Raw genomic sequence first — 16,520 nt, forward strand, 5'->3', positions numbered from 1 at the left:
AGCCATGAAGGAGGAGATCGCTGCTGCTGTGTTCTTTGTTGCTCGGCTGGTTAAGAGATATGGATGTCTGGATAATGATAGCAGGGAGCGCTTCGCCTCTGTCCTCACCTCCGTTCTGTTTGAGAACTACAAGAACCACTGGCACCCAGGTGCACCCACCAAGGGACAGGCCTACAGGTCAGTAAATTTCTTTTTTGAAGTTAGCCAAACTAAACAATAACCTAAGTAAAATAAGCCAAAGCAATCACAAAGGAAGAAACAATAGTGGTAAATGAAATTGTAAAAAAAAAAATACATCATGAGTTTGGTAGCATATTGTCCTAAACATTTTAGGAATATTTTCAGGTCTGTAAACTTTTAGGAAACAGGAACTGTTTTGGTCCATTTTGTCATTGACCTAAATCAATGAGTCTATATGTAAGCCAACTTTTGACAGACATTTTAAATTTTCTCTCTTTAAAAACACTCATGGGGGTTTTGCGGAAATATCATCACTTTTGTCTGGTACGACCAGTAGCAGGGTAGCTAATCCTAAGTAATAAACTTTTAGATATTGGTTTGGAACTGACATTACTCAGTTTGCAAACTGAAATCATTGATTCTTTAATCATACTGGGGTTGTCACCAAAATCTCATATCTGGACTGAAACCATCTACCGATGGCACCAGTGATAAGAGTAAAAAAGGGGTGTTAATCTTGGTGAACCAATACATTGAAATTATACTTTCAATTTTCAACAAGACCTGTGAAAATGCAAGTCCTCAATCTAATATTGCTGAAGCAGAGTTGTTTTGTTTGTTTCAGGTGTCTCCGTATGAACCGTGTGCGGCTGCAGGACCCGGTGCTGCAGCAGGCCTGCGTGCGGAGCATGGTGCGGTACGAGGATCTGGGCCTTCCCCAGGAGCTGACTGTGTGGGTCGACCCTGGAGAGGTGTCCTGCAGGTCAGGCCGCTTAACTCTGTACAGCATAAGACTTGTAGTGAGATCACAAGTTCAGAGGCACAGAGGAGCTGCATGTCATGAGGCGTGTGTTCACCAAAAACAGCAGATCTTCAGTAACATCTAGACACAACCAAGAAATGGTTCCAACTTAACTTCCTGTAAAACCACATCTGTTACATTTTGATTTGTGTATGAATTAAACCAGTGAGATCCTACATATTAAATCGGTAAGCTTCAAAATTGTTGCTAAGTGGGATTTTCTAAAACTTTGGAGAAAGCCGGCTAGCTGTTTTACCTGGTTTCTAGTCTTTATGCTAAGCTAATCTGCCGGCTCTAGCTTCACGTTGAGGGTACAGACCTAACTATCGGCATCCTATTTGCAGGTATGGTGAACAAAGCACTCCATTTTGCATCTCGGTGGTGGACAGCTGTCGGCGTGGGGATGGGGAATTTTCCCGCCGCATCCATGACGCCGTGGAGCGGGCCAGCCTTGACATCCAATCGGGAAGCTCTTCAGACGAGGAAGAGGGGGGCATAGACAACAGCATGAGTAGTAGCATGAGTAGTAGCATGAGTAGTAGCATGAGTAGTAGCAACCTATCAGCTCTCTGTCCTGCTCCAATCCCGACCACACACCCTGAGCACAAAACCATCCCAACTGTTAGCAACCCCAACAGTGTCTACCGGGTAGGTTGAATACATCTTAGTTTCATTAACTGTAACCACCATCATCTTTGTAGTCTTGACGTAGTTACCATGTACAGATATTGTAGAATGAATTTGAAATGTTGGATATGGAGTTTTGTTAAATAGTCAATCAATATCCTTGTCTGGTCCTATCTGGGGCTTTCATATTTTAAGTTTCTATAAGCTCTTTTAAATGTGTGAGAATTGGAACACACATTTGCCAGTAAATCAACTGCTTCATCTTCTAATAAATTCGGAAGAATTTAATCCAGTCCAATCTCTTGACTGCAGGACATTTTTAATTCTGCCGAATTAACCTTTTTGAGGGAACTAGGAGTTTTTATTTTTTTTTATTTTTTCTTCTCTTCCCATAAACGTATGGTAGTTTACAACTGGAAAGAGTTGATAGTTAACGAATGTTGTTGCCTTGGCTGTTTCTAGAAGTCTGTTCTATTGCTGTCTTCTAACCCTTTGCTCATCTCGTTCTCAGTTCAGCGAGTTTTCTCCGGGCGCTCCTCAGACCTGGCTTAGGGAGAAGCGGAAAGCCTTCGCTGGGGATGCATTCCCACCTCTGCCTCCCCCAGTTGGAGGTCCAACCTCCCAGTTCTCAAGCCTGAAAGGCTTCAAGCCATATGGAGCCACATTCACCTTCACTGGGCCTCGTCTTGACAAGTACCACTGGGTCAGCCAATCCCGATCCTAGAGTGAGCCCAAACTACTTCCTAGAACCAGAATTGGGTTACTGCTCAGGGTGGAAGCAGGAACGGCTGCCATGATGCCAGATCAAAACTGTTCCAGGACAGGTTTACGTATTTGTTATTTGTGTATGATTTAAAGTAATGCTGTTTAAGCATGTTTTTAACCTTTCAATATTCAAGTATTTTAAATGATTCTCTCTTCTAAATGTTTTTTTTTTTTTTTTTTTTTTTTAAACTAAAATTAAACTAAGTGTAATGAAGTAACATTAACTGTCATGGAAAAGAAATAAATGCATCCGTGTCAGCTCTAAGTTTTGGTTTTTCATTACATCAACTTCTAGTTACATTAAAATTTGGCTGAATTGGCTAATTTTCTTATCCTTAATGTGTGCTGCTGCTTTCTGTGTCAGGATACTTGTGTAAAACAGATTTTTCATCTCAGTGAGATTTTCTTACAGAGCCCCCTGGTGTCAAAAAAATCAACTTTGTACTTTTCTCAATGTGTCAGGGCTAAGCAGGTGTGTTTTTATTCAATGTAATCAATTCAGACATGCATCTGTGTATATACACAGATCAGTCTGGAAGATAATATGGCTAAGCAGTGAGCGGTTGTATGTGGTGGTGGTTGTACTGGTAGTGTAGGTAGTGATTGGTGGGAAGAACAATCAGTTAACAACACTGCCTGTACAGCAACCCCGATCACATTCACCACCAGGAATCAGTAATGCAGTATATGCTGTGAAATGGATGACATAGTATACACACTGATGCACAAGTAATTGCTTAAAGAAATGGCTTGACATTTTTGAAAATGTAATTAGCTTCTGGGAAGACTTGACTGAGTATCACTTGTCTGTTACATAAGGTTGCAGCCAGTTAACTTGGCACAAAGACTTGAAACCGAGGGACGACTAGCTTGCACCTACTGGCACCGAAGCCCACAAAAAATGTTATTTCTTTGATTAAAAGTTGAAAAAAAAAAAGAAAAATTCCTTGCTCTGAGCAGGCAGGTTCAGTCAAGAAATGGTCCAGTGAGCTTTAGGACTGTGTTATGGTTTGGCTAAAGTATCCAGACACCTAATTTGAATGTAATTTCTGTGCTAATTTAGGGATAAACAAGGATAACTTACCAAACAAGAGCTTGCTGATGTTGACATGTCAATCATTTTTATCCCAGTTGAACTATTGAAATCAATTTATCATAAATGTTGACGAGATAGAGAAATGATTTATCTGAAGGTATGCTGGGTTCAAATTCTCTTTTCAAAAGCCCTGCCTTTACTGTGATGCTCCTCTCACTGGGAATAGATCAAAGGTTTGTCTGTTTTTCTATATGGCTCTGGTATTTTAACAGGTTACCATAAAAGTAAATACTGATTAGCAAATATTAATAGTTAAAAATAAAGTTAAATGACTCCAGAGTTGACCAATGAATGAGGCACTCATGCTCCAGCCAAAAGTTTTCAGATATTTATTCCTGTTTTGAAATTCATTTCAATTGGATCCTTTTGAGGCTGGATCACATTAAAGGCAAGGAAGCTGAACTCCAATTGGCTGTCCATGACGGGTGAACATCCAAACAGAATGTTGTAGCTGATGGGCTCTACATGAAGTAAACTCTTCTGCTGACCGCAGGCTGAAAACTCTGTGTACCTTCGTATGATTGGATTAACACAATTTGAAAAATGTTTGCACTCATGTAAATAACAGCAGTGTCTAAAGTAACTATTGGTGCTGTCATGTATAAAATTATTTATATGTGGATAGATGAGTGCTGATCTTACCTGCTGTAGCAGCAATTCTCAGGGCTCTGTTTACAAGTGACCACTGCTGAAGAAACAACCGTTTCCACAACTACACTTTACTGTGTGTGTGTGTGTGTGTGTGGTGTGTGTGTGTGTGTGTGTGTGTGTGTTCCTATGCCCATGTCTCAGGTCATGCCTCGACTTGCCCCTGGCTGGCAGGTATGTTGCCAGGGTGCAGCAGTAAACACTCACCCTCAGCCCCCAGGATTTCAATTTGCCTGTTCTATTTCATGTGACCACAGCACTCTCGCATGTCGTTACAACATTTATTAATTTCAGCCCCAAGTTATTCTCTTTTTCAAATCGTAGGAGGCTTTGCAGAACCCAGATTTATTTTTGCAGGGATGATTCAAGCATAGGTACTGCAGCAATTTAGTATTGCACTTCCAAATAGTTGGATGACTTGCGAGAGACACTTTAAAAAACAATGTTAAATGGAGGTCTAAAATATGTAACATTTGGGATTTTCCAGTTTTTCCCATTAGTTCAGTTTCATTTACTTTATTAGTCATAGTTAACACAAGGTCAACGGTCCAATGCAATACATTGGACGACTGAATGGGTCAGCTCAGCAATAAAAACACTAGCCATATAAACATGAAATTAGATAAAAATGAGAATAAGATGTTAGATAAGATAGAAGAAAATGTAAATGCATATATGACACAGAGGATAGTGTGTAAAAGTAGTTAACAAGTTCATCCAACAGTAGAGATATGGGATATGAAAGATAGATACATAAAAATATAGCACTATATACATGAAAAAGAGGAACAGTTATGCACAAAGGATATGCAGCAGTCCACGTTCAATAGCAGCAGTTATATAGTGCATTCAAATAGTCCTGATGCATTGATAGAAACAAAAGCCCACTTCTGAGAATACCAAAACTATGTTACCATTTGTAAAACCGCAATCCGTGCTCCACAAGGTGCTGTGTTCTTAAAACTGGTCAGCAAATTAGAATACTTTATAATAATATTATAACCTTCTTTTTTATCAAACCTGGATCCACATCACGCCTATGATTCCCCCTGCTCAGACACTGTAGATAAAGACGTCTGTGTGACAAATCACTGGACATGACTGCGGTAATGTCATCACATGCCAAGCTCATAACCTCTGAGTGTATATTGACCTAAACTTTGATTATGTAAATGCACACAAAAAAATCACTTTATTTGAGTAGAAGAGACCGTTGATGGATGGTTTTGGAAAACACTCCTAACTGCTGCAATGACAATGGTTAATATTGTCTGATCTGACACTGTAACAAAGTTGGACCACTGTTGTCCCCTTGTGGATTATCCTATCAAACATTTGCACACCATACATCGCAGCTAGCCTTCTGTTCCTTCCTGCTTTGCATCTATTTTCCAGCAATCAAACATTTCTGTGTCTCTGCTAAGTGACCTCATAATGAATCAAGATAAGAAATAAGATAAGAGATGAGAGAATGTATTGCCATCCATTACAGTGCGGTAGGCTACGGCACAAAATTTGGTCCTCAGCGCAAAACAAAAGAATGAATGACAAGGCATATGAGGTGCAAACAACAAGATACAAAATAAAATTACAAACAAGTATACAAGCAGTAGAAAAAAAGTGTAAATATAAGTAGTGTAAACAAGTGTCAAGTGGAGTAGTGCAATAGCAACAGCAGGCTGAAATACGTTTAGCTGCTGCCTCCATCCACAGCAGTAGCCTACATTGATAAGCTGTCTGTCCTCCCTGCTTCTCCAAACTGGGGACGTGCTGCCATCTAGGCTATATCCACTCGCCAAATCTAGGCTACTGTATGTAATACACTGACTATGGATAAGTACCTCATACAACCGCACTTCAAAATATCCGAACTATCCCTTTTATGTGAATGCGTTTGGAGTTGTGACACACACCATTTTCAGGGTTAGAACACCATTGACATAAGTGCATCAAAACCTATGTCATATACCATAAAACAGGATTATTTACCCCCATTAATTTGTATGCAAACTAAATTTGTTTATTAAAACTGCAACTAAAAATATCTTAAACTAAATTCTGACATAATCATCAAATACCCCTCATCAGTGTGTCTGCCGGGGTGCCTGTTCTTTGTTACCGTTACCGAAATAGAAACTGCGCATTAAACCCTGCAGCGAAGAACTGTTCATTTCTAAAGCTGCTTGAGACCATGGATGTATTAAGAGAACTTGAGACATGCTTTTTTATTCGCCGAACAAAATATATATGTAGCATTGTAATACCGCATGCGCATCGAGTAAAATAAAATGTAATAACAAACGCGGGGCAGTAAGAAAGCATAGGAAACGAGGGACATTTGCTGCCGTTTCCTCTCTGTCATCACTGCGTCAGCTAATCAGCCAATCACATCATGTCTTTATTCGTAAATGTCCAATCACAGACTTTGTCATTGCGACGTCCTCTCAGCTCCTCCTCACATCCGGTCGTATATATGTTGCCACGAGTTAGCGGCGAATTTGGAGTGTCCATTTTGAGCAGCGAGTCGGCGTCTCCGGTATTTTCCTCTTAAAGTAAGCACGATTTATTGTTTATGTTATTGAGTTTACATATACTGGAGCGAGTTTAGCTTTGCACTGCGCTTCATTTCATTGAGGTATTTGCTATCGGCCTGATTTCATCGGTAATGTGTCTCCTTGTTAGCAGTAAATCTAGCTAGCTCTGTGTGTTAGCCGCAGTGGTGCTAGGTAGCTAAATATGTTAACGCGGTTATTGCGCTTATTGATGAGCCGTTTATCAACTGTAGTAGAAATTAAGCCATTCTGCCTGAATGCGATTATTTGTGTCATCTGTTCCGCCTATTCGGACTTTACTGGTTATTTGATTCAGGTTCAGCTAATGTTACTAGCCAGGCCTGCACTCTGTCCCGAGCGGCAACAGAGCAAAGCGCGGTCTGCTTGAACACTGGGCATGGAGATTCACGCTGGATTATTACTCCTTTTCAGTTAGCCTAGTCTTTGTTTCCTTGTAAACCTGCAACAGTGTATATCACACTGCACTGTTACAATATGGACGTTAAGATGGTGTTTGACTACAATATGATACAATATGGTCAAATTAAAACCAAGATTAAATAAAGAAACCTTAGTGTTTGGCACTAGCAGATACTTTATTTATACCCTTGGGGAAAATCGGGTGTCCAGTAGCTCAGCCATTTAACAATACTTAAAACAAGTCATGTTAAAAAAATAAAAGGGACAACGTTAAGGTGACAAGAAGTATAACGGTATTGAAGGTGCAAAGGAAGCTAATGGGACAGCTAAAGACAAAGAAACTAATATACTAGACGGTATGTTGTAAGAAATGCTTAAGGCCATTTGAATGTATCAACGTTTGCATTTACCAAAATGTGTTATGCAAGATTTGAGCAAGGCAAATTTATTTATATAAGCACATGGGTATAAAACCCAAAGGCAACCCAATGTGCTTTAGAGCTCACACGGATAGAAATAAAATAAGTGATCTTGGGAAAGGAAGTATAAAAAAATGTAGACAAATAATTAATGTGTGTGTATATGTATTTATTTAATTTCTTGCCTGCCGTTTTCCCACAAGGCAATTGTTAATAGACCTTATCTATATGTTAATAGGCCCGATCCTAGTTTTCATCAATTTCCAGGATCAGCCTAAATTTGTCTTGTCATATCTCAGTCTCTTGAAGAGCCCACCGTCAGAATGGCAGACGCTGATAATCTCCTCATGGAGACATCGGACCAGAACGGCAACGAGGGAGAGGACGACCAGAACGGAGCCGAGCAGGAGCTGATGGGTGGAGAGGAGGATTGTCTGGAGAGCCAGGAAGGTCTGGAGAGCCAGGAAGGTCTGGAGGGCCAGGAAGGTCTGGAGGGCCAGGAAGGTCTGGAAGGCCTGGAAGGTGGCGCAGATGGAGGCAAGATTGACGCCAGCAAAGGAGAGGAGGATGCTGGGTGAGTTTTCCCCTGAGATCATCGCACTCCTTGTATGAGCACCTGTAAGGTCACGAAACAAAAAATACGTATTCACTTGCGGATGACACATTGGTTTTATTTATCACAGGTGATATAGTTATCGCATTTTTTTTTTTTCTCTATCGTATAGCACAGGTGTAACTAGTCCGTCTTTTCGGTTAATCTTGTTTCTGGCAACTTGTGCATGAATTTCCTACGCAATTGACAAAGGATGCCAAGTGCAAAGGAAAGGGCAGAAGACAAACATTTGGGTGATCAGAAAGATATATGCACTTAAAAAGCGCTATGTATTCTGTATCGGTTAAGGCTACACATGCAATAACTGGTGTAAAATAAAAAATAAAGTAAGAAACAGCAAGGTGTCCCCATTTGTTTGCAGTAAAATGTTCGTGGGCGGCCTCAGCTGGGACACGAGTAAAAAGGACCTAAAGGATTACTTCAGTAAGTTCGGCGAGGTTTCAGACTGCACCATCAAGATGGATTCAAACACTGGCCGATCCAGAGGCTTTGGCTTCGTTCTCTTCAAAGACTCCTCCAGCGTGGAAAAGGTGCGTCACTCTGATTACCAGCTCTTTCACATGTACCGTCACACTAGTGGTGATCTATTGTCAGAGCAATACTGACATGATGCTGCTTGAGTGGAAGCATAACATGAATAACTCAAGCTTTGCTATTTGTTTTATTTTGGTGTGCACCTAAAGGTAGTGGTTTGTGACTAACATCAAATTCAATTTTAATGAGCATGCAGTTAAAGTGGACCACAGAAAGTTGTCATGTTGCTCAAAAGAATTGGGGTTTCACTCCTTGGGCTGTACCTCAAATGTTGCCACGCCATTCTACCGTCACTTCTAGAGACGGTTACATAAGATGTCACACAGTGCAAGGGGAAATTTCCAGGCTTTCGATCAACCATTGCCGTGTTTTAGCACTCCATGCAAACTATGATAATGTGTGTCTTCAGGTGCTCGAGCAAAAGGAACACAGACTGGACGGACGTCCAATCGACCCCAAGAAGGCAATGGCCATGAAGAAGGAGCCCGTAAAAAAGATCTTTGTCGGGGGTTTGAACCCTGAGGCCACGGAGGACACCATCAGGGAATATTTTGGAGCCTTCGGAGAGGTGAGCTTTACTAGTAGTCCTATTATTAATGCACATATGCATTGCTCAATACAAAATTCTGAAGGGAGGATGATTTATTCTTTTATTTTATTTAACCAGGTAGGCCGATTGAGAACAAATTCTCATTTGCAACGACAACCTGGCCAAGACAAAGCATAAACGTGCGAGACATTAAATACGAGCAAAATATAAACACAAAATACCGTGAAGAATCTACCAAAAAACAGGTCTAATATTGAGTAAGTAGTTTGTGTAATGTCTAAGTAGTATGGCAGTACAATACAGTAGTGAAAGTAAAAAATACAGAGTGTAGTACAGTCTATATGCAGTTTGTGCAAAAGGGCACTATTTGAATACTATGACTGCCACTCAACCATGTTTGATTAGTCTAATCCTTGAGCTTGCTTTTAATTAAGCTACCAACTGATGAACAAGGGCCTGGTTGAAACAAAGTTGCAGGTTTATCTGCTAGTGAGAATTCCTGTAGTGTAGTTTTTCCTCAGACTAAAGAGAACTCAAAATCCAAAGGAATGAATCTTATGCAGGGAATACAAATGTTCATTGTCCAGGCAAAGATTGCATTTTGTTAGTGTTTTTTGTTTTGTTTTTTCAGTTTTTAGCACGCAAACATTGCAATAAAAGAACAATGGTGTCTCTTGGCACCAGTAAAACCCTTCAGCCCTCCCCGGTGTCTACCTGGTACTATCCCTGCTCACCCATAAATTTAAACTTTACCTGGAGGCTCATACTGATTGTTTATTTTATTTTCTTTCATTTTAAAATCACCCAAATTTTGAAATGTTGATCATAGATGTTGGGCTTGTGATTGTTGACTTATCGGAGGAGACTTGACCTACAGGTCGGTACGGACTGGGTTTGGTCTGCCAAATAAGACAACCAGTAGAAAACATCTGCTAAATGAAAATATGACGTTTATCATGATGCCATTGAGTTTCATAGATGTGCATCAACCCTTTTAACACAAGCATCTCCACTCTTATTCTCCTTCTAGATCGAAACCATTGAGCTTCCCATCGACCCCAAATCAAAGAAAAGGAGGGGTTTCATCTTCATCACATACAAAGAAGAAGCCAGTGTCAAGAAGTGTCTGGAGAAGAAATACCACAACATCCAGGGCGGCAGGGTACGTAAACTTATCTCAGCAGCGTTGGGTGGTCGATGGTACCGGGCAAGTTTCTGATCCATTGCGATGCCGTCCCTGTTACCTTGTGTAGGGCCCTGCAGTGTGACTCGTAGGGCTAGGTATTGCCAGTGATTTCCCAATTCAATTCACAAGGTTTTTATTTTTTTCAATATTGATTGGGTAGGTTTCAATACCAATTTTGCTTAGTTATGAGATTCTGACAACTAATGCTGTAAATTCTTACCTGGTGCATTAATAAAAAATATTAATGTTTACATTAAGAATTGACCCCAAAGCTGTGCATTAAGTACTTTTAACATGAACACTCTAGCAGATGACGCTAGAGCCCGACCAATAAAGGATTTTAAGGCCGATATCTATACAAATATTTGATTTAAAAATGCATTATCGTCCGATATGCATTTAAAAAAAAAAATCCAGAAACTCGTAAACAAAACCTAAACGGATTTCCTTAACCTTAGTTATTTGTAGTTATTGAGCACTCACTTAAATAATATGATAATGCTGTTTAAAAATAAACTTTGTTTTTATTGTCAGTACAGGAACATTAAAATATATTAAAGTTCTGATAAATGTATAAAAATACAAACTTAAGATATGAAACTTAAAGTCCTTTTGAACAAAAACCCAACAGGGACGTTGTAGAGCGACGAGAAATGATACATCTCCATAACAGGTGGCGCTAATCTAGGGCTGCTCTCTCTTAGTCGATTAGTCGACTAATCGGTCGTTTTGGTCTTAGTCAACTTAGATTTCTTTAGTCAATTAGTCATGTTTTATGCTTTTTTTTTTTTTCATGCTGAATGACTTATTTCCAAGAAACGTACGAGCACATCTCTGGTAAACGCAAGAATTAAAGTGCTGCTTTTGCATGACTCTTTGCGGAGAAACTCAGATTTACAGATCTGTCGATTAAATCAACTAATCGATTAGTCGATACAATTGAACGAGTGTTAAGAAGTTCTTCAATCAAGCACAGCCCTACGCTAATCTGTATTGTCACCCAAAAATGAAAACCGGCAGCTGATTGGACAAACTCGTCATATGGGTCTGGTTTCTCCGGAAATTCAAAGACAGACTGTCATGGCAGCTTGTTTGGAATAAGATCTCATATTGTACTAAAATAGTTCACCGAAACGTGTTTCTGAAAACATTTTAAGTGAGAAATGGGCCGTGCAGTTGCTGAATCTGTCTTCATTTCAGATCGACAAAGGTCAGTTTAAAAGCCTTTTCAGATTTTGAGACTCTAGTCCCGCTCCTCGTTTCTGGGTTAGCACTCTACCAATCGGATGAGTCATTTGAGTCCGACTGCCGGCAGTGCCCGCCCTCCGATTCAACATGTCAAATCGGCCAAAATGAACGCCGACGGACAACGGCACGGAACACACTGAACAGACTCGAGTCACTGACCTCGCCAGACTGTCCAACGGCTGTTTACCGGCTCTGTGTTTCTCGGGCTTTAGGTTGTCTAGTTTCATGTGCTGCCACAATCCTCTTCTAGCTTTTAAACAGAGCTCGCTACAGCCTCTTCAAAGATCATTCTCTGGATATTTTGAATTTATGTTGGATCATAAGAGCTGGAAAATTTAGACGGCAAAATAATTTTAAACCAGCCCTTGTGACCTGTAACGCCCTTGATCTCTTGGTGAGGGATGGGTCATTGGTTCGCAACTTAATCTCACCACAGATTAACTTAAACTTAATTTAGACAAAATGGCAGGAATGTAGTTGAATTACGTGTGCGTTTGCGTCCCTTCCACAGTGTGAGCTGAAGATCGCCCAGCCAAAGGAGGTGTACCAGCAGCAGCAGTATGGAGCGGGACGTGGTGGTGGTGGCGGCGGCGGTGGTTATGGAGGCCGGGGCGGCAGGGGCCGTGGAGGTAAGGAAGGAAACTTTGTTTCATCTAGCAAAGGAGGAGTGAATGGGTTGCCCCAAACTCTGGAAGCACATCTTACTGGCTGGAGAGCAAAATCAATGTCAAAATTTAATTGAGAAACTTGATTTAAAAATGCCTCTTTGCCCTCAAGGTTGGAGTGGTATAGAGAAAAATGGGATAGTAACTGCACAATGTAACAAAGGAGAAGGCAGTTCTCAATGCATAAATCTGTAAGAGTACGTTAAATGCTTCTTCAAAAATGTATACTTTCATCATTGACCCGCCAACCCCTTTAAAGGTATAGTTCTGATATTTTTAAGTTGGGTTGTATGAGGTACTTATGGTCAGTATATTACCTACAGTAGATGGTGGTCAGCACGTATCTCAGCCCTTTGGCAGACTCTGATCCCAAAGTGTCTTGCATATCTTTTTTTATTTTTAATTTGTTTTCATCATTTGACAAACTATAGTAACCTGAACATACCACTCAAACTTGGAAAATGATTTTCAGCATTTTGTGGTTATAATTGTATGAAAAGTTGTCAGGTTTGAACTATGCACTGTGTCTCAGGTCAGGGCCAGGGCTGGAACCAAGGCTATGGAAACTACTACCAGGGATACGGTAACCAAGGCTATGGTGGATACGGCGGATATGGCAACTATGACTACACTTCCGGTTACTATGGATATGGTCCCGGATATGATTACAGTAAGTACTCCCAAAAGCTGTCATGTCAGTTTTTGGGTAGATCATGGTTACATGGATTTTTTTTTTTTTTATATTATAAATATATTGTGATAGTCTACATTTTCTCTATGGATACCTAACTCGTGTTGGAGGGACGAGCTGGCAATCTTCCTCAATTATGCCATTTGATTTTCATTAGTTATTTTTGTTCTGTTCGAATTTAATTATTGAATGCTCTATTTCAAAAGTTTTTTTACTACACTACTTAGGCCTATGCAATGACAATGCCACCAGCCGAGCTCCTATAACAGGCCATGCACACAAGATTGAGTTAATGTAACGTAAGCATTTTGACTCGGTCAGTTTAAGTATTTCCCATCCATCTTTGATTCCTAGCTGCAGCCTGTCACTTCCTCTCTACGACTGTCTCTCTAGAGTAGCTCCGTGTCCTAACATATCACAACGCCTTGTGTTGCTTGCTCCAGGGAACTTTATTGTTCAGATGTGACAAAAGCATTTATTTGTATGCGTGCAGGGCAAGAACACGTTATAAAAAATACACATTTGAATAGAAATTTTAACAAAGTATTTTTTTCCTTTTTACTATTAGACTTCTGGAATTTGTTCAAACAGCCTTAATCAGTATTGGTTTAAGTACGACTCAGAATATTATGTTGGCGCATCACTCGCTTGATTAAAATGCTCGGATTATGTTAACCTAACTATTCCTTTAAGACGAAGTCTGTGTTGTTCCTTCATAGTGTCTCAACTAGTCTTCGACTCCATCTGGCATGTGAACAGGACTACAGAGTGATAAACAACTTTAGCACACACCTGTCAGCCTGTGACAATGTAAACATCGTTTGAAAGAAAACAAATGACTGTATTTCTGTAGTTGTCTTTCTTTGGGAGTCTTACCGGATATTCCAATAACGCGTCTTTGTCTCCGGAGAGCATGTGAAGTGGCCAGTACTAGCCGACCTGAACTTGAAATTCCTGTTAGGCTCCTCGATTTTTCTCTCGTAGATGGCCAAGGCGACTAGTTTTGTTTCTAGTTAGCAACCTCCTATGTTTTAATTGTTCCTCAACACTGAGCAGATTGAATAGTGCTATGTCTTTGCTGCATGCCGAGGGACTGAATCTGACTCGTCTATCCTCTCTGCCCCACAGACCAGGGCAATGGCAGCTACGGAAAAACACCAAGACGGGGGGCACACCAGACCAGCTACAAGCCATACTGATGATCAAGTGGTAGCGCAAGGTATGCCATGGCCAAAACTTCCCTTCTTTTAGATCCTGTCACAGTGCCCCTAAGCACAGGCAGTTAAAGGGATCGTTCAGGTTTTTTTGAAGTGGTATGAGGTACTTATCCATAGTCGGTGTATTGCCTACAGGAGACGGTGGTCGGCACACCCCCAGGTTGCTTAGCTTCGATGTTTCCTGCTCGGTTAGTTTGTTGTTGTGCGACTTCTTCCTGCTCGGTTAGTTGTTATTGTGTGACTTTGGTGTTTTTTAAGTTAGGAATTAACCCAAAAACTAACCGATCAACGCAGCGGTAGACGAGCAACTCTGTTCTGGGAGGTAAAATGACTTTTTGTCAAAGGAGTCTGGTGGCTTTGAGGAGAGCATAGATGACTGCTTCAGTTCCCCCAAATGTTTAAGAGAACTATTTTCTCAACAAGGTACCCCTTTGTGCAGCTTATTTATGTCTAATGTTTTCTGAAGTGACAAAAATTTGACCAAGTTGTGTTATCCCTCAGGACTCCAGTGATCCAGTGAGACCGACGGCTGGATGGACACACTGGGCATGACACGACCTCTTTTATGACAGACGACCATTTGTACAGAAAACATCTGAAATGTAACTTTTTCTTTTTTTTTTTTCTTTTTTTTTAATCCTATCATTTTTAGGTTTTACTTTACCCTTTGGTGGTTTTTGTTTTTTTTCTCTTCCCCTTCCACATTTCCATCAATGGAAGTGTAATTTTTACTGTACTTTTTGGTACCTGTTTTGATTCTAATGTATTGTAAGGCTTGTATTTTACATGTTTGCTGGCTTTACAGGTTGAAAATCTTGGCGCTGTAAAGGAGCTTTTTTGACAAATAAACAGTTTTCAGTAATTTTTTTATTTTTTTTGGGTTCTGGTGCTTCCAGGTTTTGGGGTGGAAGATTATGAAGTTCAATGAGTTTAGGATTCAAATTCAGTTGTCAACATTGATTTCTCGGTCTTTTGTAGCCACACAATTCAATAATCTGTATTGAAGCAATGTTGAGTATAACTCAAGAATTATGTTTCACATTCCCTCAGATCACACTTTGGTGTATTTTTTTTGCCCTTGGCAGTGTATCAAGATTATTTTTAACCTTAGCTACAATTACTTAAAACTGAAACGACTGGCTGCAAGCTTCATCCTTCCAGGACGTTCTGAATTCACCAAGAATCAACATCTGAAAGCCTAGATGTGTGGGATGTAAAAGGTGGGGGCGGGGGGGATGAATTGACACACATTTTACATAAGCAACATGTTTAAGTTTCTATGCTGGTTTAGTTTGCGTTTGTCAAGTGTTATTTTTTTTTTTTTTTTTTTTTTTTTTTTTTTTTTTTAGAAATAACCGCTTTGAAGTTAAATGTTTGCTTAGTTTTTTTCTTGACAGACTTCAGGCCACTGGAGTCTCCTCAACTAGTGTCTGGCAATTTATTAGTAATAAACTTTTCCGTTTGTAATATATTGTGTATTTCTAATGCTTAATGTTACTGTTAATTTATATTAGTCCTGGGTAATAGAAAACCGTTGAAGTTCAGGTGCTCGATTGCGCTCTGTTTTCAGGACTTAAGTGTGTACAGGAGAATTATTCCTGTCATCCAAACAAGTGATGCCGTGAGGGTGAGGTGTTGAGTAACTGAATTCGGTGAATTATGCTGACCTAAATTGTCTCATAATGCTTAAAAGGAAAAAATTGATTTGCCAAATTCTAAAGATGTGTCCCCCTGGCTGGAATGGATATGCTCAGAAGTCATGCCAGTTTAAATTATTTCTGTTTAAAAGTGGAAATTTTGGTCTGAAGGGTGGTTCGATCACCAAACTCATTAGGGCTCAAACTCCCGAGACTGCAGATACGGAGCAAATATCAGCACAATCGGTCTTCAGTTCTTTAGACTATAGTACTGACTGAAAAGCATTAAGTTCCCCTTAGGAGCAAGAAGTGAAGAGGTAAAAACATTTATACCTCAGGGTTGTTTGAATGCAAGGGCTACCACCATAAGTAGTCATCTGTTCACCATATGTACATTTTTAACGGTGCAGTTTAAAGCCAGGAAGAAAAAATAGTACCTAAAAGGTTCCTCTGCCCTGTGTCATATGGGCCAAGTTTTTCAAGAAACTAAATCTGGATCTGATCCAGATTTGGAAATCCCATGTTTTGCTATCCAGGAGCACCTGATCCGTCTTCCTTTTATGCCATTTTTTTTTTTTAAAGGAACATTGGGTCACTGTGATCCAAATATAAAATTTCAGGATTACCAGAGCCTTAAAGGGATCCAACAGTGTAGCCTCCTGGCTAAGCA

At 40.1% G+C, this 16,520-nt stretch overlaps 2 protein-coding genes across 3 annotated transcripts in view; both read left to right on the forward strand.

Annotated features, from left to right (window-relative positions):
- btg4 (B-cell translocation gene 4) overlaps positions 1-2,639 on the forward strand; it is a 3,015-nt gene extending 376 nt beyond the window's left edge. The window contains exons 1-4 of the mRNA XM_039826525.1: positions 1-177; positions 806-943; positions 1,327-1,630; positions 2,121-2,639. The exon at positions 1-177 is cut by the window's left edge and continues 376 nt beyond it. Coding sequence (XP_039682459.1) covers positions 5-177; positions 806-943; positions 1,327-1,630; positions 2,121-2,333 — 828 coding nt within the window. The 5' untranslated portion in view covers positions 1-4 and the 3' untranslated portion in view covers positions 2,334-2,639. The remainder of the gene's footprint in view (positions 178-805; positions 944-1,326; positions 1,631-2,120) is intronic.
- A 3,902-nt stretch (positions 2,640-6,541) lies between these two features.
- Positions 6,542-15,555, forward strand: LOC120575699 (heterogeneous nuclear ribonucleoprotein A/B-like). 2 transcript variants are annotated; one of them, XM_039826526.1, is made up of 9 exons: positions 6,542-6,670; positions 7,809-8,083; positions 8,484-8,652; positions 9,066-9,224; positions 10,237-10,368; positions 12,152-12,269; positions 12,838-12,975; positions 14,125-14,215; positions 14,715-15,555. In XM_039826526.1, exons 2-8 carry the CDS (start codon positions 7,833-7,835, stop codon positions 14,193-14,195), a joined length of 1,038 nt encoding a protein of 345 aa, XP_039682460.1. In that variant the 5' UTR covers positions 6,542-6,670; positions 7,809-7,832; the 3' UTR covers positions 14,196-14,215; positions 14,715-15,555. The 2 variants fall into 2 exon arrangements, with proteins under 2 accessions (XP_039682460.1, XP_039682461.1); XM_039826527.1 differs by lacking the exon at positions 14,125-14,215.
- Positions 15,556-16,520: the final 965 nt, after the last annotated feature.

The sequence above is a fragment of the Perca fluviatilis genome, chromosome 16, assembly GCF_010015445.1.
Source record: "Perca fluviatilis chromosome 16, GENO_Pfluv_1.0, whole genome shotgun sequence".
In the NCBI taxonomy this organism is placed as follows: domain Eukaryota; kingdom Metazoa; phylum Chordata; class Actinopteri; order Perciformes; family Percidae; genus Perca; species Perca fluviatilis.